Here is a 27,133-nt window from a genome sequence, read left to right on the forward strand (position 1 = left end):
CTCTTGCTCCTCTCTGCACCTCCTTCAATTCCAGCTAATTAAACCCCCCTTTTTACCACTAATAAGCCTTATAATGGAGGTTTAAAAATGCTTAATGGTCAAAAACGAACTTAATGTTTAATGACCGTGTTGATTACCCCACAATTGTATGATACCTTCAGCCTTTTCAGCCATCCTTGGCTGTTAAGTTTACTAGGGTTTTCTTAACCTTTCAAATTCGAGACAAACCTAAAAATAGCCAAAAATAAAGTTTCATTTGGGTCCTCCAAGGTTTGAACCCACACTCATGCACATACTAACTCAATGCCTAACCATTGAACCAATTCATATTTCATGCTAACTTCTATGTTTTACGCATTATCACATTCTACACATAATCAGTGCATATTTAAAAATAATACCAAATTAATAACACATAAAATGGCGCATATAGGACTCGAACCCAAGTGCCCTCACCCATTTAAAGTACTCTCAACCACTTAAGCTAGTACTTTTTCACAACATAACATTCCGCATTTATTACCTTAAAGGTTCTCTTTACCCACATTTATCCAATAATTACTTAATTAATTATTTAATTTTTCCCGGGTCTTACCAGAAAATAGATGTGGATAGGATAACCTCATGCGATCCTCCATCTCCCAGGTCATCTCCTGAGTCCCCTCGTCCCAGAGCACCTTCATTGTCTTTATCTCCTTACCCCTCAAATGTTTAACTTGAGAGTCAAGGATGCGAACCGGTCCAGCTGGTATGGTCAAATCTTCCCGCACTTGTACATCATCAGCCTCTAGTACATGGTCTGGACTTGCAACGTATTTCCTCAACTGAGAAACATGAAATACATTGTGCAAGTTCACTAGATGAGGTGGCAAGGCAATTTCGTAGGCCGCCGGCCCAATTCTCCGCGTAATCTGGTAGGGTCCTATAAACCTCGGAGTCAACTTCCTCGATTTAAGAATCCTCCCAACTCCTGTGGTTGGGGTAACCCGTAGAAACACATGATCACCTTCATCAAACTCCAATGGCCGCCTTCTTTTATCAGCATAGGACTTCTGCCGACTCTGTGTGGCTCTCATTCGATCCTGGATTAATTTAACTTTTCCAGTTGTTTGCTGCAGAAATTCGGGACCAAGCATAAGGGCTTCCCCATCCTGATACCAACACAGCGGTTCATCCATGTGGTTCAACCATAAGATTCACAATGATTACAAAAGGCACTGGTAGGACAATGTGGTTTAAGGATAAGCGAGAAAGCGTAAATGATTTAGCAATTTAGGGTTTAGGGTTTAGGGTTTAGGGTTCACCAACCATCGGTACTGGACTCGATGTCCAAATCAACTTTTGGCCTAATGAACCAACCGACAACTTATAAAAATACATATATGTATTAGAGATATAGTTGTGGGATTATGCTTGTGAATAAGTTTGAAATGCAAATTTGGGGACGTTAAATAATTTATAATGTATGTTTTTATTGAATTTTGATAAACAAAGTTTTAGAATTTAATTTTTAATTCAATGACATGAAACCATCTTGATCATTAGGGAATTAGTGGTGAAACAATTTACATATGAATTTGGGTTAATGGAAGGGAAATAATTAAGAAAAGAGTGAGTAAACATTAAAGAAAATGCTAGGTATCAGAGTAATAGCTCAAACACTCACAACTAAAATAAAAGATGAAAATGAAATGAACAAAACAAATAATAGGCAAAAAAAATGTAATTTTATTAAAGAAAGAAAAATTACATATCATTCTCTCTAGTCCCAAAGAAAAAACAATGACAACCTCTCTCTTGTAAATAGAAAAAAATACAAGGAGAACTTAAAGGAGAAACTAACCTTCTCTCTTAAAGGAGAAATTAATCTTCTCTTTCTCTTAAAGGAGAAACTAATATTCTCTCTTAATTATTCTCCCAAACAATAAAGCAAAAGGAATTGATGCGTCATTATTTTCCCTTTATTCCATTGCGTTTTTATGTTCATCTTGATGGATGTTTGGTGCTTAATTGTCTATTTTTAGTGCATTTTCATCAATTGGGCTTCTTTGGGCCATTATTCCAAATTTTGATTCATTTGGCATTAATTGGTCTAATTTTCGTTTCTAGTTATCTTTAGGTATTTTATGAAGCAATTTTGGAGCTTAGATGCTAATCATAAGGTGAAGAGAGAGTTGCCATGTCATTCCAACATCATTGTCACGTCTACGCCATGTCAATTAGCCTGTCCACATCATTAGGCTATCATTTTGGGCCCAAAGTGACATTTTTGTAAGTTTGCAGCCATGAGTGGCATTTATGTATATATGAGTGGTAGAATTGAGGGAAACACGTTTTTGAGGGTTTTAAGAGGGTTTTGGAGACCTCTCTTATTCCTGATTCCGTTTTCACGTTTTATGGAGAGCACCCACTTGAGTTTTTTCATTTTTGGTGATTTTGAGACCATTGGAGCACCACCCAACTTAGGGATTTTGTCCCATTCAATCTAAATCGTGTTTGTTCACTCTTTCCTTACTTTTAAAATGCAATTTCGTTTCAGTTTGAGTTGTATTTCGAATTCCATGTCTAGATAAGCTTTTTGTATTGATTCCTTGAAGAAATTGAAATGAACCATGAGGTTGTTGTTCTTTTTCCAATTCTATTCTGGTTTGCCCTTCTTCAGGCTGCATTTTCATGGTAAAACACAAAATTGATGTATGCTTAATCTCAATTTCGTGTTTCTGCACATAAATTGACTTATAATCATGCTTAATGAGTATATGTTGTTCACAATATGCTTAATCTATGGGTGTTAGTTGCTTAAACTATGCTTTGCTTAATGGCATATTGAACTCGTGTTGTCTGTGATTGGTGAAATTTTAGTTGAATCAATGAATCAATATGTTTTGAAATTTGTTTAATTAAACTTTGCAATTACTTTTTGTTAATTTTGTGTTTGAATCTGAATCTGCCAAAACACCCCCCCTTTGTTAAATTTGGAACCTTTGATTGAAAATAATGATCATTGGGAGATGACCTTGGGTTAACTCTTGAGTATGACATTTATCAGTTTTATTTGGTTGGGTACTATCTCGATCAAATTTGGCGTCGTTGTTGGGGATCAACGTTTTCGATCAAATGTGTGTGTGTTGTTTCATGATGTTGGGTTAAGTGTGGTTAAAGTTTTATGTGCATTGTTTTGTGTTGTTATTATTTTATTTAGTGTTTCCATTGCACTGTTTTTGTTTCAGTGAATTTGTGTTGCTGTTAGAGCCATTCTAGTAGTAGTTGTAGTGAAAAGTTTGTGCAAGTTTTTAGCAAAACTTCAAATGACCATAACTTTTGCTTCGATTATCGAAATAGGCAAATTTTATATGCATTTGGGGTAGAATTTAATTTTCTTTGCAATGCTTACACGCTAGGAAGTAGGCCATTTCAGAATCTCCAAATAAATCCATTTTCCTATTTAACTGATTTTTTTCTTGGTTTTTTCCTATTTTTAGTCAATCTGGGGTACTTCGATTTATGCCATTTTTACCCCTGATTGACTTTTTGTTGACTTTTGTTGTTTTGGATGATTGGTGCATGACTAAGGGGAATCCTGGTATTTTATAAACATGTGGTCTTAAAATTGATAGGACCTTCCATAGAGGAGTTAGGCAACATAGGAATCCATCTCTACATCCTACATATTTTGTGATTTTTCCTGATTCTCATGATACTCTTGTTTCTAATCATTTTGTGCATACTGAGAATACTGAGCATTTTGATTTTCATTTTGATACTGATAACATGGCTCAACCTCCACCTTCACCTCATTAGAGGACAATGAGTGAGCTGACTACACCCAAGTTCACTTATGATTCCTTATGCATTCAGTATCCTGATGAGGAAGTGCCTTATGTGCTAAAAACTGAATTAATCCATTTGTTGCCAAAGTTTCACAGCCTTGCAGGTGAAGACCCCTGTAAGCACTTAACGTTGTTCCATGTTGTGTGTTCCACCATGAAGCACACAGATGTCCAAGAATATCATGTGTACTTGAAGGCTTTTCTTCATTCCTTGGAGGGCAATGCAAAAGATTGGTTGTATTACCTTGCACACAGATGTCCAAATTCTTCCTTGCTTCCAAGACCACAACCATAAGAAAGGAAATCTCTATCATCAAGCACCAATCTGGTGAGAGCCTATATGAATACTAGGAGAGGTTCAAGAATTTGTGTTCTAGTTGCCCCCACCACTAGATATATGAGCATTTGCTTCTTCAATATTTTTATGAAGGCTTACGCTATATGGATAGATTGATGCTGCGAGTGGTAGGCTCTTAGTAATTCAACCCTAACAACAACGAGCAAATTGATTGAGACATGATGCCATTGTTGTTAGAACGGTTCATGATGTAGGATCTGCCGAGTACACCAAGAAATTGGAGACCAAGATTGATGCTCTTACCACTTTAGTCAATGAACTTGTTGTAAATCAAAGCATGCACCTTCTACAACAAGAGTTTGTGGCATTTTCATTTCAGTTGATCATTTCACAAATTCTTGCCTAGCCTTGCCACAGGCCACAACATCTACACCTTCTGACACTCCTCAAGCCTATGTTGCCAACATTTTCAACAATAGGTTGTCCTAGCAACACTAGCAAAACAATGATTTATGAACTAACAGATACAATCCTGGTAGGAGGAATCACCCCAATTTGAGATGGGGCAACCAGGAACAAAAACAGGTTCAAAATGTGCAATCGCCTCCTCACTAACAATAAAGAGTTGCACCTGCACTTATTCCTGCACCCTCCTCAGCTCCTGCTGCACCTTTATCTTCTACATCATTAGAGAAGTTGGTAAGGATGATGACCCTTCAAAATATGCAATTTTAGTAGGATACTAGAGCATCCAGAGTTTGACAAATCAAATGGGGCATATGGCCACTAAGCTAAACCAAGCACTAGTTTAAACTTTTGACAAGTTGTCATCACAAACAGTTGAGAACCCCATAAATGTGAGTGCCATCACATTAAGGTCTGGGAAGCAGATTGAAGTTCCCACCACTAAGCCTACACCTGAAAGGGAAATTGACCCTACCACACTTCAAAGAAAGTGTGATGCCCATGCAGCCAGTACTTCCACATTTAGTGTACTTTATACACCTTCCACCTCTACTTTTGCGCCTCCCATCATTCTTTCTTTCCCACCAAAAGTTATTCGAAGCAAGAGGATGGAAGAGGTTGATAGGGAGATTTTAGAGACATTCAAGAAGGTGGAGGTGAACATACCTTTGTTGGATGCCATTAAACAGATTCCCAGACATGAAAAGTTCTTGAAGGAGTTATGCACACACAAGAGGAGGCTAAAGGGAAACGAGAAGATTAGCTTTGGAAGGAATACGTCAGCACTGATAGTTAAATTTTTTCCTCAGATTCCTAGGAAGTGCAATGACCTAGGTACATTTTTGTGTACTTGCATCATAGGTAACAATAAATTTGAAAATGAAATGCTTGATCTTGGTGCTTCAATTAATGTAATGCCTCTGTCCATTTTTAAATCTCTTTCTCTTGGACCTCTGCAACCTACGAGTGTGGTGATTTAGTTGGCAAATAGAAGTGTTTCCCACCTTATAGGTCTGGTTGACGATGTTTTGGTTCGTGTTGGAGAATTCATTTTCCCTGTTGATTTTTATATTCTTGATATGGAATAGGGATTTTCACATGGTTCTGCACAAATCATTTTAGCCAGACCATTTTCAGAAACCACACGAACCAAGATTGATGTCCATGCATGTACTTTGTCTATCGAGTTCGATGATATTGTGGTGCATTTTAACATTCTAGATACCATGAAACATCCCTCTGAGGATCACTCTATTTTCCACGTTGATATCATTGATGATGCTGTTGATAGACATATTTCAGATTTCCACCCTTTGCATTGCATGAAATATTCATTTGTGTTTGAATTGTTTGAATTTGCATTCATTGATGTTGATTATGATTCTAATGTTGATAATGATTATGCTTATGATGTTGATTCTAAGTTTGACTCTTTGGGTGGTATACCAATTGATTTTGATGTTACACGGCCATAATGCACTAACCATGTTACAAGAAGTAAATATGCATTTGAATGTTATGTTGAGGTACAGGCTGTGGAACCATTTTCCCCCTACCCTCAGGTTCCTGCTATTTAGCCAGCACCCAACACTTCAGAGTTAAAACCTCTACCATACAACCTCAAGTATGTATATTTGGAGGATGAGGAAAGACTGCCTATGATCATCTCTACCTCCCTCATTGTTGAACAAAAGCAGAGGTTGTTGCAAGTGCTCAAGAAGCATAAGAAGGCCATTGGGTGGACATTAGTCGACATTCTTAGTATTACCCCATCCATGTGCATGCACAAGAATTTATTGGAGGATGGAGCAAAGCTAGTGAAACAACCATAGAGGCGACTCAACCCTATCATTCTAGACGTTGTAAAGAAGGAGGTGAGCAAGCTTCTACAAGTTGGGATCATCTACCCCATTTTAGACAGTCTAATGAATCCACTCAAGGCCCATTCCATTAACCCACATGCACCTGAATGCTCAAGCCCAATCAAAGGCCCAATAACAAGAGACATGTCAAGACATTATATTAGACTTTATTTTTTTGCCAATTTTTTTTAGGCCATGCTTTGAAAATAAATTGTAAAATTACTAGAAGTAGTTTTGGGTCATGATTGATCTAGCTTTTGCAATTGGGTCCATTCAAGCCCAATTACAAAGTTTATACCAAGTTTGCTTCTAGGCTTAGCCATAAGTTTCACATTTAGCACATGTGTTAAATGAGCAAAGTGTGACATGTCACATGGCATGTGATCCACTTTTTGTGGATCTTAGATCCAGATCTAGATCTAAACACATGTGATTCACATGGCCACATTGCATTTGCATTTCATTTAGTCTTGCATTTAGATTTCATTTTAGGAGATGCTTTCTACTATAAATTGTTGATATACAAAGCCTGGATGGTGTGTTTCTTAAAGAGTTGATGAAGCTTTGTTGAACTAACTTGAAGCCATTGCTTTGGAATCATGCCTACATTGATGAAGTTTTGGAGATTTGATGTTATTCATGTTGAACAAGTGTTAAACGCATGCCCTCCATATGGACCAATCATTAGGAAAACAAGCTTGAAGTTTGTAATTCACTTTGTAGACCATTTCACATTTATTAGATGTATATGGTCTTTATTGTGTCTTTTAATTTGTTGAAATATTTTTCAACAGGTTAAAAAGTGTCTTTCAATTTGTTGAATGAATTTTTAACAGATTAAAAGGTTAGTTGCAATAGTCTTAAATTGTGACTTATTCAATCAGTTTATTTATTTTTTAATCGACTGATTTCACTTAAGTTTTAAGTGAAATCAACCGATTGCTTTGAAAATCAACATATCAAATTTCGTAACAGTTTGACTATAAGAGTTGTATTTTTCGAAAGAGATGTAAGTAGACCATTTTTTTAGCATGAAACTATTCTAGAAACCTAGGAATTCTCTCTCTTTGGTGATTATACAGATTGCAGTTGGTGAAGATTGATCTTGGATCAATTCTTGGAGCTTTTTGCTTGTGTTTGAAGCTTGGAGAAGGTGTTTATGGTACGCAGAGCTAGCCTACCATTGAGGTTTGATCTTTCTCAAGCTTTGTGTGTGTTTGGCAGTTTTCCAGGTCTACAAGAGGTGTCTTGCTGTGCAATTGTGATTCTTGTGTGATTCAAGAGTCTTTTATCTGTGTGTGTTTGCTTATTTTGAAAGTGTAAGGGTGTAAACTTTGTAAATCTTTTGAAATAGTGTAAAGTCAGGCTCAGGTTGCGATGACAAATTGGATGTAGCTTAGGTTTGAGTGAATCAATATAAAAATCTTGTGCATCAATCTTTTCTCTAACCCTTCTCTCTTGCATTATCATTTAAAATTTTAAAAATTTGGATTTAAACCATCTTTTTTTTATATTCTTGAGTGTTTTGGTGGCATTTACAACATTGAGCATGTTTGTATAACTCATTGCAACCTGTCTTAATTGATCTTTTACATTGTTCTTGCTTTAAATCACAAATTTGCATTTCTGTATTTTTCCCAGTATTTTAGTCGACTATTTTTCTAATTCAATCAATTGATTATACCAGTACAAACTTTGCATAGTAAAATCAATCAACTAACTCTGTTTTTGATCGGTTGAAAGTGTGTTGTTTAGAGATGTTTACCTCCAAACTTGGTGATTAAATTGATTCAATTTAAAACATTTTTAAACCTTCAAAAGACATCATATTTTTTTACTAGCCAATTCAACCCCCCCTTCTTGGCATTTCTACCATTTCAAAACTTACATAAATGAGATACTCACACTCTTCATAAGGTTACTATTGAATTGTTAATGCAAATATATGTTAAGATCACTCCATGACTTGCACTTTTCGGAGTCCAAATTGCTAGAGCACTCTCCTACATGTCTCCTCTAGCCTTCCTCCCTAAGTTGGCCTAACCTTTTAGGAACCTTTTCCAATCATTTTTGTTTCCATTCCATCTCCTTTCTTCGATGCATCTTCATCCATGCTACAAGGAAGCTTCATTCAACTATCAAAATCTACCATGAGAGCTTCACTATAGTCAATGGGTCAACCTTATCCATGTTGTTGCTAAGAAGACAAGCCTCACTATTGTGAAAAATCAAAGGGACAAGTTCATTCCAACCAGGGTGCAAAATAGTTGGAGAGTTTGCATCGATTATAGGAGGCTTAATCAAGCAACTAGGAAAGACCACTTGCCATTGTTATTCATTGACCAGATGCTTGAGCGCTTGGCAAGTAAATCCTATTACTATTTCTTGATGGTTTTTCTAGTTATTTTCAAATCCATATTGCTCCCAAGGATCAGGAAAAGACCACATTCACATGCCGCGGACACTTTTGCCTATAGGAGGATGCCTTTTGGCTTATGCAAGGTCGTTGCCACATTCTAATGATGCATGTTTAGCATTTTCAGTGATTTTCTTGAAAATTGCATAAAGGTGTTTACAAATGATTTTACTGTGTATAGATCCTCCTTCGATGCATGTTTAGACAGTTTGGACAATGTTTTGAATAGGTGCATCCAATCTAACCTTGTTCTCAATTTTGAGAAGTGTCATTTCATGGTAGAACAACATATAGTTTTGGGGCATATCATTTCAAGTAAGGGTATAGCAGTTGACCCTGCCAAGATTTATGTTATTTCACAGTTACCTTACCCATATTTTGTGCGAGACGTCCGTTCTTTTCTTGGTCATGCAGGGTTTTACAAGAGCTTTATCCAGGATTTTAGCAAGAAAGCCCTCCTACTGTCCAAGTTACTACAAAAGGATGTTAACTTCATCTTTGATGAAAGATGTAAAGAGGCTTTTGGTTGCCTCAAGAAGGCCTTGACCACTACACCTATCATTTAGGCATTAGATTGGACAGCCCCATTTGAACTCATATCCGATGCATCAAATTATGCCTTGAGAGATATCCTAGCATAGAAGATTGATAAAAAGCCTTGAATGATCTACTACGCCTCCAGGATGTTAGATGTTGCTCATGTGAACTATACCACAGTAGAGAAAGAACTTCTTGCGATTGTCTTTGCCCTTAAGAAGTTTATATCATATTTGCTTTGTTCTCCTGGTGTTGTGTTTATTGACCACGTAGCTTTGAAGTTCCTTTTGAAGAAGGTGGAGTCGAAGTCTCTGCTAATAAGATGGATGCTCTGACTCTAGGAGTTTGATTTGGAGATCCGTGACAAGAGCGAAGCACATAATTTGGTTGTAGACCACCTGATTAGGATCGAAAGGTTTGTTGATGATGTTTCATCGATCCAGGATGACTTTCCCGATGAAAGTTTGTTGACACTCTCTGCGTCTTTTCCCTCACCATGGTTTGCTAATATTTTAAATTATCTTATTACTTCTTGATGAGTCATTATTTTCCCTTATCTAATTGCCCTTTTGTGCCCATCTTGATGCTTGTTTAGTGCTTAATTGTCTTCTATTAGTGCATTTTCCTCAATTGGGCTTCATTGTGCCATTTTTCAGAATTCTGAGTAATTTGGCATTAATTGGTTTAATTTTTGTTTCTAATTGTTTTTAGGTATTTTGTGGAGCAAATTTTGGAGCTTGAACACTAATTTTAAGATGAAGAGAGGGTTGTCACATCATTGTCACGTCTGCACCATAGTATGTCCACATCACTATGCTAACATTTTCAGCCCATAGTGACATTTTTGTAATTCTACTGACCAGAATGACATTTTTGTAATGATGAGTGGTAAAATGACAACTTTGTAAATACTTTGGTTTGTGGTAATGTGACCACGTTTTTTAGGTCTTCTTTTTGATAGGCAGCCACCATCTTCTCCCCAACTCTCCATTTTTTTACGTTTTAAAGAGCACCTAATTGGGGTTTTCACTTTCCACTTATTTTTGACACGTTTTAGAGCATTTTGGAGCATTATGCATACTATTTCAGTCTATTTTCTTCATGGTGGTGATGTATTTTCATTTGCCTTTGCTTTGTAATTTGAATTCCATGGCTTTCTGATATAGTGTATTGACTACTTGAAGGAGATGCAATTAAGCTTTGAGGTTTTGTTTCACATTTGTGTTTTGTCTTTCTTCATCTTGATTCTGTGATGAATTGTTATTCTTATTCTGTTAATTCTTAATTTACAGATTGGGTAATGTGTTCTTGGTTGATTTCATTCATGTTTAATGAATTAGGTTGGCTACCACAAATGAATAGATGTATGTTTTTCTTAATTATGTATTGAAACACGTTTTTACCCTCACTTAGTGGGTTTGAACGAGTGGATTGGGTGAAACCAGAACCCTAATTACTTCACATATGATAAGTGAAATTGCATTCAAATTCAAGGAAGTCAATACTTTTTTGAATTTGTTTTATTAACATATGCAAAATTGTTTAATTTATTTTCATAATTCTGGAAACTGTATCTACCAACCCCCCCCCCATTTGTATTGAATTACATATGGAAAATAAACTTTGAATGAAAGGTTTGGTCATTGGGAGACGACCTTGGGTTAACTTTTGGGTATTACATTTACATGTTCTATTTGGTCAGATACGACATCGATCACTTTTATTTTTCCTCCCTTAGCACCTAGAGGTCAATTTGATAAACTTAAGAGCAATGCTAGGTATTATATTTCGGATGACCCATATTTGTGAAAGATATGCAGTGACCAGGTTACCCGGATATGCATTCTGGACCATAGGATTGACTCGGTCCTCCAATTCTGTCATTCATCTACACCTGGTGGTCATCTTGGCACAAAAAGGATAGCTCGTAAGGTGCTAGATTGCGGATTTTACCAGTCCAACATCTTCAAGGATGTGTGGAGGATTTGTAGCACATGTGAACAATGCCAACGAGTTGGAGGAGCCATTTCTTGGAGACAATAGATGCCTCAAACCCATGATATTTTTGGGAGGTCTTTGATGTTTGCGGTATAGATTTCATAGGCCTTTTCTCGGTCTCTTTTGGTTTCACTCACATCCTGCTTGTTGTCGATTATGTTTCAAAAAGGGTGGAAGCCAAAGCCACCAGAACTAATGATGCTCGGGTTGTTATAGACTTTGTTAGGTCTCACATATTTTGCAAGTTTGGAGTTCCTAGAGATATCGTTAGTGATCAGGGCACCCATTTCTACAATAGATCCATAGGGGTTTTGCTTCAAAAGTACATGGTTGTGCACAAGCTTTCTACACCGTATCATCCCCAAACTAACGGGCAAGCCGAGATCTCAAACAGAGAGATTAAAAGGATCTTGAAGAAGATCGTACAGCCCAACCAAAAGGATTGGGCAATAGACTTGAGGACGCTCTTTGGGCACCTATCGGGTTGTCTTTCGTAAGCCATACCACCTACCATTAGAGATAGAGTACTGAGCTTACTAGGTTGTCAAGTCATGCAACTTCTCACTTGATCAAATTGGAGAGGTAAGGAAGTTGTAGTTGAATGAGTTAGATCCATCTGGAAGCATATCAAAATTCCATGTTCTACAAAGACAAGACCAAGAGAATCCTTGATAGCTCCATAGCTAGGAAGGATTTTGTTATCCATCAACAAGTGTTATTATATAACTCCAAACTTGGTCTCGTGGGTGGTAAGTTGTGATCAAAGTGGATTAGTCCTTTTATGGTGACTAATATTTATCCTTATGGTGCAGTTGAGATTAAAAGCCAATCCACTGATAAGAGCTTGAAAGTGAATGGGCATCGTCTGAATTGATGTATGTTTAATCTCAATTTCGTGTTTCTACACCTAAATCGATTATAATCATGCTTAAATGAGTATAGGTTGTTCATAGAATGCTTAATTTGTGGGTGTTAGTTGCTTGAAGTATGTTTTTCTTAATGGTGACTAATGTTTATCCTTATGGTGCAGTTGAGATTAAAAGCCAATCCACTGATAAGAGCTTGAAAGTGAATGGGCATCGTCTGAATTGATGTATGTTTAATCTCAATTTCGTGTTTCTACACCTAAATCAATTATAATCATGCTTAAATGAGTATAGGTTGTTCATAGAATGCTTAATTTGTGGGTGTTAGTTGCTTGAAGTATGCTTTGCTTAATGGCATATTGAACTTGTGTTAGTTATCGATTAGTTGATTAATTTTGGGTTTGATGAGAGCAAATTGGATAGAATAATTAATTATGTAATCTATGATTGGTGAAATTTCAGTTGAATCAAGGAATCAATATGTTTTGAAATCTGTTTAATTAAACTTTGCAATTACGTTTTGTTAATTTTTTGTTTGAATTTCAATCTGCCAAACCAACCCCCCCTTGTTGAATATGGAACATTTAATTGAAAATAGTGGTCATTAAGAGACGATCTTATGGTAACTCCTGAGTACTACATTTATCTATTTTATTTGGTGGGGTACGTCCTCGATCAATAATGAAAAGGAAGAGAATTTAGGATGTGTTCCTAAGGAAACACTAGGCTTCTTTTATAAGATGAAAATTAAGCCCCAAGTTAAGTTCCCACCAATATGGGACTTCTTTTCTAACATTCTCCCTTTTGAAAATTTCGACAAAATTAATCAAATCTTTATACCGTGATTTATTATTTGTCATTATGTCGCAACACTCGAGGTTCCTTTGATGTATCTGAGGATCCTCTTTACAATACTTCAATGCTCTCCACCAGATTTTCCATGAGCCTACTAACCACTCCCACTACTTGTGCAAATATCTGGTCTTGTACAAATCATAGCATACATAAGGCTACCCACCGCCGATGCATACAGAACTCGAGACATCTCCATCCTCTCTACTTTACTGCTAGGAATCATACATGAGGAACAATTGATAGAAAGTGGGGTAGAAATTGGCTTACAATCTTGTATGTTGAAGTGCCGCAAGATTTTTAGTAATCCCATCTTTTCTGTCTCGATGAATTTGCATCCATAAAATCTTATTTATCGCACCCAAGTCCTTCTTATCAAGCTCCCTAGCTAACTATGCCTTCAATTTTTGGATTTGAGCTTTGTTGGGGCTTACCTCTAACATGTTCGAGGATTAGAGAAGAAACTAGGCTTCTCTCACAATAGGAGAAACTAGGCTTCTCTCTTTGAGGAGAAACTAATCGTCTCTCTCAGAGGAGAAACTAGTCAATCTTTTTTCTCAAAGGAGAAACTAGTAGATCTTCTCTTTCACTCTCTCTAAGAGGAGAAACTAATTTTCTCTCTCTCAGAGGAGAAACTAATCTTCTCTCTCAGAGGAGAAACTAATCTTCTCGCTCTTAGAGGAGAAACTAATCTTCTCTCTCGGAAGGGAAACTAATCTTCTCTCTCGGAGGAGAAACTAATCTTCTCTCTCGGAAAAGAAACTAATATTCTCTCTTGGAGAAGAAACTAGTCTTCTTTCTTAGAGGAGAAACTAATCTTCTATCTCAGAGGAGAAACTAATCTTCTCTCTTAGAAGAGAAACTAATCTTCTCTAAGAGGAGAAAATAATCTTCTTTCTCAGAGGAGAAATTAATCTTCTTTCTTTCAAGAAAACTAATCTTTTCTCTTAAATCTCTTAAAGGATAAACAAATATTCTCTCCCTTAAAAAATCTTCTCTCTTCAAGTAAAATAAATGAAAAGGAATAGACTTCTTTTTTAACCTGAAAAGTAAATCCCAAGTGAAGTTCCTTTCGATGTAGGACTGCTTTTCTAAAAGAAAAATGATTGAGAATTTAAAATTTTTTGCTAAAGTAAGGATAAATTCGTTTGAGAAAAATGTGTAATAAAAGGACAATTTTTTTATAATCTTTTGAACAAATGCAAGGTTTTTGAAACGCTTAATTGAAAATAGTTTCAACTATAAGTTTTAGAAGTTTTTTTTTCTTTTCTTTATGAATCCAAAATTCTTCATATGCTGAGATTATGAGTATGCTTTTTACCATTGACATTTCTTGAGCTGGTACCTATTGGCATGAGTGGAGTGTATTTCCTCTTTAGTGTGCTAAGTCTTTTTTTTCTCAGATTGTTTTATAATCATTTACAGGTAAATGGAGGAAATTCGTAAATATTTGTGATGGAGTTTAAGATAACTCATATTTTTTTAAGAAAATAATTGTGGAAATAAGTTTTGAAAATTTAGAATTGATAAAAGATTATATTTTCAATGGATTGTTTCTCTTAATCCAACAATTAGTCTAGAATTTTTTAGTAATTGGTATTATGTTCCTTTATTTCGTTTCATTTAATTTCTTTTAAGAACGTTTGCAATATAAGTTTTTTAACATGTGTTTGGTTGAATCCCTTGTTTCTTTTTTTTCTATTTTTTTTAATAAATTGTTTCATGTGGTGATGTAAGGCCCATTTTCTTTTTTGCCCTTAATGTTTAAGGGCCTAACCTTAACTGTTGGGCTTAAGGTCAGCCCTAGGGCAGCCCCCAAGTTCTCCAGAAACCCCAGTTGCCCTTTCACTTCCCATTCTACCTCTCAACTCTCAAATAGCTAATTTCCCCTCTCTTTTTTCTTTGATAGAGAGCTCTGCTAGGGTTTGATCAAGACTCTTCTCTGAGCTAGCTAAGTTCCATTTAATCCATGTAAGTTAATCCTCAACTGGTAGTTTCTCTTCCCTAGCTTTGTTGTGGTGGTTCTGATTAGGGTCATCTCAGTAATCTCGTTTTTGTTCTAATGTCGGTGTTTTCAACTCACAAATTTGTTCCTAGAGCTGTAGTGCTCATTTGTTGGGCGCTTATGAGCGAGGGGTTCCTCTTGTCAGAGCGAGAGCTCTATAGCTTGAGCGAGATTGACAAGGTTAAGTGAATATGTGTATGTTTCATGTGATTGGATGAAGTGTGCTTTAAACTGTTGAAGTTTTGAGGCCATATACACTCTATATGATATAATTGGGGTTGGAAGTCGATGTGTTTGGTATGAGTTTGTCATCATATATGTTTGGATAGTTGGTTGTTTATATATATATTAGCATGGGATTGGTATGCATGAAAACTCTATGATTGATTTGGTGAAACATGGACAAGTTATGTGTAGGACGTAATCCCATGACTCTCATGGTGGGAGCTCATAATGGTGCCTTATCATATGGATGTAATCCCATGGACCCTCTTAGGGGGAGTCAATGGTGGTGCCTCATCTATTGGACTTAATTCCATGAACCTCGGGGTGAAAGTTCATGGTGGTGCCTCAATATAAGGACGTAATTCCACGAGGGTATCATGGTGGTGCCTCAATATAAGGACGTAATTCCACGAAGACCTCGTGGTGGTGCCTCATGTATGGACATAATTCCACGAAGGCCTCGTGGTGGTGCCTCACTGCTAGGACGTAATTCCACAGTCTTATGGTGGTGCCTCATTGTATGTATCCGGATAGTCAAGTAAAAGTCTTAAGTGGTTTGGGTATATCATGTGTGGGTATCTGTTAATTATGTTTGGTTTTGAACTTACTTGCTGAGTGTTATAATATAAGGATTTGTTACACTAGCTTACCCTTTTGCTTGCTTGTATGTTGTGTGTGGCTTTCTCCATTGCGATGATCATCAATTTTATTGATGTGAGCAGATATGAGAACTCCTGACAGTGGTAATGATAGTAGAGATGCTGCAGTTTGATGGTTATGGATGGGTATCAGGCTCACTATGGGGCCAGTAGCTGAAGGAGTTTTATTAGTTAGATTTTCTCTTGTTCTGGACAAGAACTTGTGCTGCTTTTGAACTATTGTACTTATGTTAGGCAATGTGGTGCCTCTTTTCTTTTGTTATGAATAAGTTTGGGGTATTGTGTACCTTCATATACCAATTTTCGTAATCTCTGGATATTTATGTATGTGGCGTTTTATTAAATTGGATTTATCTATTTAAAATAGGACGTTACATTCTTTGTATCATTTTGATCAAATGATGTATTATAACTTTTATTAGTTTATAAAAAAGAAATTCATTAGAATTTAAAAAATTGAAGTAAACAAACATTTAAAATATATTTTAATTTGAATATTTGTTTTCCTTTTATATTTGTTTTAAATAATTTTAAATTTTATCAACTAGGTTTCATTAATGTTTGTAAATTTAATAAATGTGTTGGTTCTCATGAAATTTTATTTGGTATTATAATCTAAAATGTAAACAATTATAATTTATTTTAAAATATTTGATAATATTATGTTTCCTTTACCATAATTTTGTATTATTTTATAAAAATTAATTAAAATTAATATTGAAGTAATAAGAAAATAGGTATAGGTATGTGTACGAAATTATACCCGTTACCCGGTGGAGATGGGGATGGGACAAAAGTTTGATACCTGTTAAATCTGGGTATGGGGATGGGGATGGATTTTTTTACGGAAATGGATATGAGATAATGAAACCCATGCCCGCCTTGTAGTGTTGCCATCCCTAGTCTTGGCTCAACTTAGACGCATGTTGATTTTGAATTTTCACAATCCAAAAAAAAAATTTATCCAATCCAAATCAAATTAAGTGGATTAAGTTTAGATTTTGAAAATCCATAAAATAATGCAATCCAAATACATTTAAGTGGATTAGATTTAAAATCCGAAATTATAAATTTAGATTTGAGATAAATCAATTTAAATGAACTTAAAATAATATAAATTTAAATTATTATAGATTAGATTTTAAAATTTAAATTTCTTGTCCACCCTTAAATTTAGTGAAAGGGATCACGTTGATTTTTTTATAACAGGAATGGAAACTACAGCACAAAAATTGAGGGACCGTAAATTGAATAATTTCGAAAAAATTTGGACAAAAAACACTATTAAACTTTTATCTGTATATATATATCTTCAATTAAAAACACTAAAAAGTAAATTTACACTTCTTGCTGGATTACAAAGTTCCAAATCAAACATCCGATGCTAAATGTTTTATCTCTAAATCTGTTGAATTTCTTTCTTGTCCTGCAAACCATTGCACTGTTCGTTGAGCAATTGCCAACCAAATCCTCCTCATCCTCTCTTCCCTCTCGTTATTCCCACTTGATGCCTCACCTGCTTCCATGCTATTCTGCTTGCATATTTCTTTGAACCTTGGAACATGAGCAATATCAGACATTGATCTCTTCTCAGCTGTGTTCAATAACGTAATTGAACTTTCATCCTCATTGAAAACAGAGGAAAGGCTCGAATTTCCACAAAAAAACTCATTCGAGGGAGAGAATCTTCCGATTGAAGCGTGATGAATCATCTCACTCTTCAAAGATAACATGTCCGAAGAGTTAAGATCACTCCACCTGCTTCTTCTAACAGCATCAGAGACAACAATTTTGTGATAGAACTTATGCACGGGTGTCCCATTTGTGCCACAAACCTCTTGGTCAACGAGAAGCTTCTTTTTGTTGCTCCAACCCAAATTCCAAAACCTGTTTCCAATGTTAAACCTTGATGATGATGATGATGAGCCTTGATGGGAAGAAGGTTCCCTGTGAACAAAGATTTCAACGTTAGTGTCCTCTGTTAAATTTGAAGGAACTCTCAGGGACCTTGAACTGATTGAGTAGGTGAAGTTCTTGATGTCTAAGGGGTCAATATTATTCCTGCAAAGAGGGCATGTAGAGTGGCTTTCAAACCACTTGTCAATGCAATTCATGTGGAAAGCATGTTTGCACTTTGGCAAGAGCCTAAGAATCTCTGTGTCCTCAAACTGTGACAAGCACACTGTGCACTCTAGCCCTTGTTTGGACCCTTTGAGGGAAGAGAACATGAAAAATGGAAGTGCTTCAATCACTTTTCTGTCAATCCCTGAACTTCTTGATCTTGACCGTGCTTGTGCTTGAAAATCTGGTGAATCATGGCTCCTTCTGGTAAGCTCAAGAGGGATGCTTCTGCGGAACCTTATATAGACAAGTAAGAGAAATGATATAGTGAACAATATTGAAAGGGCCACTACTACAACCATCTTGCTTGGATGAACAGGTTCAGGAAAATCTTGCACGGTATCTGTGTCATCGTTTTGTGCTTGAACATTAGAAATGAAAGAAAGAACCATGATGATGAACACTGGTGAATGGTTCTTGAAAGGCATGTTCATGAAAATTGAGATCATGCCACTAGTGATTCTCTGGTTTTGTTATGTTGGCTTCCCTAATGTTGACATTTCTGGGTTGAAATGCATATTTGCAAATCATATTTAGAGCTATATCTATCTGTATCTGATGAATGTAGACAATGAGAAAGTTTTAAATGTTGGCTTTTAATTAGTTTTACAGTCCCCAACAAGGAAGGTTCATCTGTTTGTTGGTTTATGCAATGAAGGCATCAAAAATTAATTAAGAATATCTTGAGATCAGTGACGACAAATGGGTACATCATCTGCAACTGTGGCTGATGGAAAATTTAGAAATTTCTGTGTAAATTTTCTCCTTTTTTATTATTATTATTATTATTATTTGTTTTTCTATAAGAAAATTATTTTTTGAAAAAGTTTTGTTCACAAACTTTTAATAATGTACTGGTGACGGTATTTCAAAAGACAAAAAAAAAATGTTTGATGTAATTTAGAAAGATGAGAAAAATATTTGGTCAGTGTTAAAAAATAAACTTTGTTTGTCACAAACTCTTTCTATATTTCACAATTTACAAATCTTACTGTATAAACCAATTTCTTAAAGTTAAATTCAGTTAAAGGTTATTTCTTAACACATAATTCCAGTTTTCGTTTTCTTCTAATTTTGTTTTAATGTATTTTTTGTGTTTTTTTTTTATTTTCACCAAGAAATAGAGTGTGCATTGATAAGTATTCAATTAAATATGTATTGTTAGGTAGATTTCGAAATCACACCCAGCAATGGCATCGTTTACTTTTCTATTTGAAAGATCCATTTGCATGAGATTCAACTTTTTTTTAATTATCTACTCTATAGGTCAAGTTGCAAGGTTTGACGCTACTTAAAATACTGTGACATGTGAAGCCAAGTTTTTAGAGGGGTAGTTCTGGAAGTGTGCCTCCATAAACAACAACAAAATGAAGTATAGAAACTTTTTTTTTTGTACAAAATTATACGTTCAACAACTTTTATTTTGGGTTTAAAAATTTCTTGTGGTGTCCGTCAGACGCGCCTTCTGAAGGAAAAATAAACAAGAAAACTTTTATTACGAAATTTTTTGTATTTTAATTGATCAAAATCTTCTAATGATTTTTTACAAATTGCCTTGTGTACGCTGATTGCCACTGATCTTAGTTAAGGAAACAACTCAGAAATTCAAATCACAACCAAAATTTAACAAGCAAATATGTGTAACTTGTTTACGCAAAAGAGATAGGTATCGAAACATGTTTCTAACAAATAGAAAAATATGCTAGAGGATAAAAATCTAATAGCAAATTTTGAATTCAAACATGGAGAAACAACACATAACTTTCATTTTTCATGGATTCATATAAGAAAGATTTGTAAAGTCTTTTAGGACCGGTTCTAATAGAATTAGGAATTTATAAAGAAAGTATACATGACTTTAAAAAAACTTTGAAGATTGAACCACATTTAAGTAAAGCAAAACCTGTACATAGAATTAATGGTGAGATGGATTAGATTTTTCAATATCCCTTTATATCTAATTTTTCCATCGATGACTCGAATGACCTTTGATTCGGCCGACTTGGTTGGCTTTTGACTATACTGACTTCATCAATATATGGTCTAACGGACTCGGTTGAACATTGACCAAGTCCGATTCATGTCAACTTTTAATAAAGGTCCAACCTTCGATCGAGACCAATTCAAATTGACCTTACTTCTAAGTGAGCATAGGTTGACGTTCAATTGAGATTGATGACGTCTGATCTTTGATCATGATTAACTCAAGTTAATGCTCGATCGATAGATGGATAGAGAACATGGGACGTGAGAGCTGAAAGATACACACTTCATAACATTTTTCAATTTTTCTAGTATTGAGTAGATTTTCTCTTAAGTTTACAAGAAATTCTGGTGTACCTAGTTAGCTAGAAGAAATTGAGCTCCTTAGTCACTGCCATACCAGCATTTGGAAGCGTTAGGAGCGATTACCCACTTCGTAGCATATGATTTTGTTATCCCTTCTCTATCGAAACTGGTTTTGGTTTTTAGGTATGGTTTTGATTCTGTGCAATGCGTGTACTTAGGCATATCTCCCTAGTATAGTGGTAAAGATATAAGATGAAGTGATATTGGTTTTTGTCCTTGATGAACAACGGCAGACCTTAGGGGCCATGGTCTCCCAAGATTTTTAAATTTTTTTAAATATTTTTTAGAATATTTTTTTATTTTTTAAATTGATTTTTATTTTTTTTATAAAATATAATATTTAATATTAATAAATAATAAAATAAAAAATTAAACATAATAAAAAATAATAAAATTTATTGAGATTTTTTTTGTTTGTTTTTCATTTTAAGTTTCTCACATATTATATTCATTTATTACTTTTGCATCTCTTCTTTTATTTTTTGTTTAAAAAAGAATGAGAAAGTTAGACATAAATTCATTTTCGCATTGTCAATTCTCATCCATTTTCTGAATTTTTTATATATTTATTTTTTTATGAATATAAAAAGAAAAGTTATGTACTATATGTTTTTTCATAACAATCTCTTAACTGTGATTTGATCATCATATTTGTTTCTTTAGTAATTAAGTATCTCAATCTTTGGTTAGATTTTGATAAAATATTTTTTAGTCTTAACTTTTCTAAATAGGTATATTGATGAAAAATAAAATAATAGATTCACTTTTGTAAAGTGATAAAAGAAGATACTCTTGAAGATGAAAATAATACAAATCTTCACCTATTTTTCAAGCATGCTAAAAATTCAATTGTTGAATTAGAGAATCATTTCTTAAAATTCAAAAAATTATAAGTGGGAAAGTTTCATATTAATTCTTTTAAATTATAGGCGGAATGTTTCAGATTAAATCTTTAGAACTTATGATAAGAAAACGTTTTCAAATATGGAAATATACAGGAAGAGAGATGAAATTAGAAAAACTTATTTAAAATGAGTTTTATATCAAATACAATTTTACAACTATAATTTAAAAAAAAACATACAAAAATTTTAATACTAAATTATATATACTTTTAAATATTAGTAATAATAATTAAATATATAAAATTTGAGTATATTATTTTCATTCTTCAAACTTTCTTATTAAAATTCGCCAGTCTCGATGAAATGGCCTCCCCAATTCTCATGTGTGAAGGTTAGAGGAATAGAGTGTTTGATTGAACGAAGGAGGGACTAGTTCAGTGCATCGAGCCACCGAAGAAGGAACTGAAACACGCACAAAAATAATTTGAAAAACACAAAAACAAAGGAGAAAAACTTGCCGCAGTGATGATCCAAAAATTGAACCCAAAACGAAAACAAAAGAAAGTACCCAAATAAGAAATAAATAAAAAAACATTTGTTCCAGATTCATCTATCTTGAAAGACTTTATTTTTTAAACATTTCAAAAAAGGTCTTCCGGAACAAGACGTCTAAGACGTCTAAAGGTACTATAACATTTGAAAGTTATCTAATAATGCCATAGTCATCTTAATCTTTATAATAACGTTTAATGCTTCTTGAGACTCTATCTTGTTCAACGATAAAGTGTGTCCGAATTGATGTTATTAAGATTCATCCAAAACATGAAATTGTTACCTGTTATGAACGATATATGTTTTCTCAATCAAATTGGAAAGTGAAACTGTGGATCCATATAAAGTTAGAGTTCAATTAAAATCTTGTTCATGGTATGAATAACGTATGAGTAAGACTTGAGATATTCAAAAATCTCCTAAAAAGTCTTCTAATATTTAAAATTAAATATCCTAGTCTTTGATTTGTACATAACTAGAGATCATTAAATACCCACTCCTCTGTTTCATCTTTCAATGTATATATGCTTTGGACAATTGTATGAATGTGGTAGACAAATATATGAAGATAGTAAGCTCTCAAAGTAGTCATATTTTTTCTTTTCTGTGAACATCCTCAATATGCAAACATTGACAAATAGATATAAAATTTCAAGCCTACTTCATTTGTTTTTGTCTAAGATAAGTGATAAATTTTACGCAAACAATTTATTCATAATTATTATAATCAAAATTTAAAAGTATATTTAGAAATCATGATTCTTTACGTAATTAAACGATAATATGTTTATAATAAACAAAATTTATCTACTTTTTGTAATTCACTTTTCTTTTTTTTTTTTTGCATTTGAGTGTCTTTTATTGTATAATTTATATTTTTAACGAGTATATATATAAAATATATTTTTATTATTGTGTTAATTTCAACTTTTATATTTGAAGGACAAATGATAGTTTAAAATATAATTTCGCTTTTAACTTATTTGTCATTATCCTTTATTACTTTTTACTTTTTTTTTCTTCACAAATATGAAAATTTGTAGTTTTTATGATTATTTTATTCTCACAATGTGTAATAAATGTAGTGTGTATCATAATATCATTACTCACAACAAAGTCAGACGTCAATTTTTGTATATTTAAATAGGTACTATATTGTTTTTCGAAAAACAAGAGGTCGAAGAATAAAGTAATAAAAGCTAAATTATTGTATTTTTACTTATAAATTTTGATGTTAAAGGACACATTTTCCCATATATTATTTCTTTTGACATATTTTTTCAGTATTGATTAAAATATATTAAGTATTTATAAAAAAATTTAAATAATGTGTATAAGATTCATAAATTTATATAACTTTTAATAAACTTTAGTAAGTAATAAGAGAAAATGTTTTGTTAACAACATTTTTGAAGTTAATAAGGCGAGAGAGGCTTGTTTTGTTGGTAAGCGTGAAATTGGAAATTCTGGTTGCTTTCTTGGAGCGGTGACTAATGGGTGTTGTGTCAGTATATGATAACTTCTGCCATTTTCCTCTGAAATTTTTGGATATATAAATTCAGTCACGTTCTTACGGTTCCAACTTGGAGAACTCAACCTGTGAATGAAAGAGCGTTGAAGGAACGGAACCTCCAACATCAACATCAGTGTATGTGCCACACGTAAGGTTCCGAGCCAATGTTTAACTCTTGTTTTACTTTTCATTAGTGTTAAGTTAAATAACTCTTCACGCACCCCACCTTGGTCTTTGCATGCAAAAGAATGAGTGAAAAAGAACAAATCTTGCAACCTTGGTTCCCTGATTAACATCGAGTAGGCACAGGATTCTGTTTTTCTTGTGCGTATATCCAAAGAGGTGCTCAAATTTTTAAGTGCATTTCTGCAAGTTATTTCTTTTCGTTTTTTTTTCTTTTGATCTTTTTTCTTCTTAGTTTCATGTATTGGGAATTACAAAAAAGTACTGATTATTAAAGTAGCCTCTAGTTTGGAGTTAGACTTGTGGGTTGAATTGGGATTTGCATGCTGTATCTGTCATTAGAATTAAACTTTTCTTGTTTGCATGTTGGTGTAAACTGTTAGTTTGGTGTCTGGTAAGTGGTAAGATAGCATCTTGGTGCTTTTTGTGTTAGGAAGATGCTGCATATGTTGTGCTTCAAAGTTGGTATCAGTTTGGGTCTTTTCGCCACTCTGGTTGTTGATCTGTTAGTGTTTTTCTTAGGCCATTTGTATCTTAGTTACAGCCACAACTTTTTTTCATTTGAAACATTGATAAATCTGTTTCTAAAAGTGAATTCTGCTCTAGTCTTTAATTTGGTTACCCCTTTTTGCTTTCTTTCAATTTTGCTATGGCTCTCTGTATTTAAGTCTCACTTGTTTGAGACGTACAGAACAAAAGTATGCATATTTTTCATGTAACAGTGATATCATAATTTTTCTGGTATTATCTGCAGAGAGGCTATGAGCATTCTCTTCAACGGAAATAATTGAAGAATTTCAGCTAAATGGGTCAAGAACTTTTATCCTTGTTTCAGCTGGAAACAAAGAGAATGCTATGGCTTATTGGCATTACCTATGCGGTCATCTTAACTTTTCACTACCTTGAGTTTCCATATGGAACTGTTTTAGTCTCTGTGTTCTCTGCTGACAATAGAACTTTCAAGTCTTCAGATGTGCCCTCCAAATCCAAATTGGTTACTAATGTCACACTTTTCAAGCCATCAAACTTTGCTCTTGACCATGCCTTTGAGATTGACAATAAAACTTTGATCTTTGGGCAAAATGAGACCACTCCAAGAACTAGTTTTGTCTTGGAACCAGGACGCACATCAAACAAATCTTTAGGATTTAATGGCTCTGACCATAGTTCCACGGTCGAAAGTATTGCGAGAGCAGACAGAAAATCTGAATCACACCAGGCAGAAGATTCTCAAACTTGCAGTTTTAACAAAACTATCAGCTTGAATTTCTCTGCAAACCGTTTCCAAGAAGACACCCTTTTATCACCTGAGCAAAAATCTGAAAGTACATATTCGACTAATGTGAGCACAGATATTACCACTGTAGTGATATCAAATGATTCCACCATATCTTTATTTCAGAAAGACAACATAACTAACTCCATAAAGGAAATGAGTGTTAGTTCATCACTAAATGGTGCTAAGGTCCGTGTGCCTAGTGAGAATAAAGATTATCATACACCAGTTCCGGAAGTTACAACAGTATTTCAAATGAAGAAACTTTTACATCAAAGGCACACTTCGTATCGCTCTATGGTATGTGAGTAAATTGTGATGTTTCAGCTTTATTATAATGTGACTAAATTTTTTTTACTTTTTGATATTACAGTGTTCTTTTATGCTTTTAATTTTATTTTAGAGACCAAGGTGGTTTTCAGCTGTTGATGAAGAGCTACTGCACGCGAGATCAGAGATTGAAAATGCACCAATTGTAAAGAAGGATCCAAATTTTTATGGTCCAATTTATCATAATGTTTCCATGTTCAAGAGGTAGTGTTTCATCGATTCCATGTTCAGGATGCTTGACTTTTATTTAATATTTCACTTTTTGAATAGTCTTGTGACTGTAAAATTTTCATTTCAGGAGCTATGAACTAATGGAAAAGACTCTAAAAGTGTATGTATACACAGAAGGAGCTAGGCCAATAATGCACTCGCCATTTTTCACTGGACTTTATGCTTCTGAGGGATGGTTTATGAAGCAAATGGAAGCCAATGAGAGATTTGTAACTAGAGACCCAAAGAAGGCCCACTTGTTTTACTTACCTTTCAGTTCTCGAATGCTGGAGGAAGCATTGTACGTGCAGGGTTCTCACAGTCATAAGAACCTTATTCAGTATCTTCATAACTATGTAGAAATGATTGCAGAAAAATATACTTTCTGGAACAGAACTGGTGGTGCTGATCATTTCCTCGTTGGTTGCCATGACTGGGTATGCTTCTTCGGATTAAACTCTTATATTAGATATTTTCTATCACATTTGTCTCATCCCAGGATTATGTTATGATAAAAAATGCTTCTCCATTATGCAGGCCCCTGGAGAAACTAAGGTTGAAATGGCTAATTGCATAAGGGCTCTTTGTAATGCTGATGTGAAAGAAGGATTTGTTTTCGGGAAGGATGCGTCTCTTCCGGAAACTTATGTCCGGAATGCTCAAATCCCCACTAAGGATCTTGGCGGAAATTCAGCTTCAAAGAGGCCAATTCTGGCTTTTTTTGCAGGGAGCATGCATGGATATGTGAGGCCAATTTTGCTGAAGCACTGGGAAAACAAAGACCCTGACATGAAAATCTTCGGGAGATTGCCAAAGTCAAAGGGAAACAGAAACTACATTCAGTACATGAAGAGCAGCAAGTACTGCATTTGTGCCAAAGGCTATGAAGTGAACAGTCCAAGAGTAGTGGAAGCTCTTTTCTACGAATGTGTTCCTGTGATAATATCTGACAATTTTGTGCCACCCTTTTTCGAGGTTCTGAATTGGGAATCCTTTGCAGTGATTGTTCAGGAGAAGGATATTCCTAATCTGAAGAACATACTCCTTTCTATCCCGGAAAAGGAGTATCTTCGATTGCAGATGAGGATAAGAAAGGTGCAGCACCATTTTCTTTGGCACAGGAACCCTGTCAGGTATGATATATTTCATATGATACTTCATTCCGTTTGGTACAACAGAATCTTCTCTGCACCAACTAGGTAGTGAATTTGTATATTTTTGTTTTCTTTTTCTTGGTTTGTGTAAGTTGAGCAATTTTTGTCATCAAATCAAATATTGACAAGGCCATTTTGCTGTGTACCAGCTTTGAATGTTTGTTCATAAATAAGCAAAAAAAAAAAATGTATAGTTTTCCAGTGGTGATTCAAATTTTACTATTATCTTCCTCTCAATACATTTGCATGGCTATATCTTGTACTCCTTGCCCATGAATGTCTCTTTTACAAGATGTGAAGGGCATTCATTTCCAATAATGGTTTTTTAAAACAAAGTTAAGTACAACGATTTATTGGAAACATTTAGTATACTGGACTCGAAAATTAATATATAGAATGTTACAAAGACATATATCATACATATTTGTGAAAACTAATATTTATATAAATACTAGTATGTGTACCGTGTAATCTACGACGGTATCTTTTTTTAAATATTAGTTGTGTGTTCGTATTTTTTAATTTTTAAGATTTTTTAATTTTAAAAAAATGTGTGTTTTTATTTTTTAATTTTCAAAAAAGATTTA

General features: G+C 34.4%; 3 protein-coding genes and 1 non-coding gene across 8 annotated transcripts; 1 reads left to right on the forward strand and 3 right to left on the reverse strand.

Annotated features, from left to right (window-relative positions):
* Positions 1 to 566: 566 nt before the first annotated feature.
* LOC114194912 lies at positions 567 to 1,178 on the reverse strand. The gene has a single exon (XM_028085317.1). It carries the CDS (start codon positions 1,176 to 1,178, stop codon positions 567 to 569), a length of 612 nt encoding a protein of 203 aa, XP_027941118.1.
* Positions 1,179 to 4,118: 2,940 nt separating this feature from the next.
* LOC114195707 lies at positions 4,119 to 4,225 on the reverse strand. The gene has a single exon (XR_003606540.1). It is a non-coding gene; the product is annotated as a small nucleolar RNA R71 (small nucleolar RNA).
* Positions 4,226 to 17,295: 13,070 nt separating this feature from the next.
* On the reverse strand, positions 17,296 to 18,733 carry LOC114193767 (putative RING-H2 finger protein ATL12). The gene has a single exon (XM_028083699.1). The coding sequence runs from the start codon at positions 18,581 to 18,583 to the stop codon at positions 17,384 to 17,386; it is 1,200 nt and encodes a 399-aa protein (XP_027939500.1). The 5' UTR covers positions 18,584 to 18,733; the 3' UTR covers positions 17,296 to 17,383.
* Positions 18,734 to 23,352: 4,619 nt separating this feature from the next.
* On the forward strand, positions 23,353 to 26,747 carry LOC114193701 (probable glycosyltransferase At5g03795). Of its 5 annotated transcripts, none has more exons than XM_028083594.1 (5): positions 23,353 to 23,528; positions 24,331 to 25,152; positions 25,256 to 25,386; positions 25,481 to 25,829; positions 25,930 to 26,595. In XM_028083594.1, exons 2-5 carry the CDS (start codon positions 24,382 to 24,384, stop codon positions 26,593 to 26,595), a joined length of 1,917 nt encoding a protein of 638 aa, XP_027939395.1. In that variant the 5' UTR covers positions 23,353 to 23,528; positions 24,331 to 24,381. The 5 variants fall into 5 exon arrangements, with proteins under 5 accessions (XP_027939395.1, XP_027939396.1, XP_027939398.1 ...); XM_028083595.1 differs by having other exon boundaries at positions 23,411 to 23,546; XM_028083597.1 differs by having other exon boundaries at positions 23,414 to 23,541; positions 25,930 to 26,747.
* The last annotated feature ends 386 nt before the right edge of the window (positions 26,748 to 27,133 follow it).

This window comes from Vigna unguiculata, chromosome 8 (genome assembly GCF_004118075.2).
Source record: "Vigna unguiculata cultivar IT97K-499-35 chromosome 8, ASM411807v1, whole genome shotgun sequence".
NCBI lineage: Eukaryota > Viridiplantae > Streptophyta > Magnoliopsida > Fabales > Fabaceae > Vigna > Vigna unguiculata.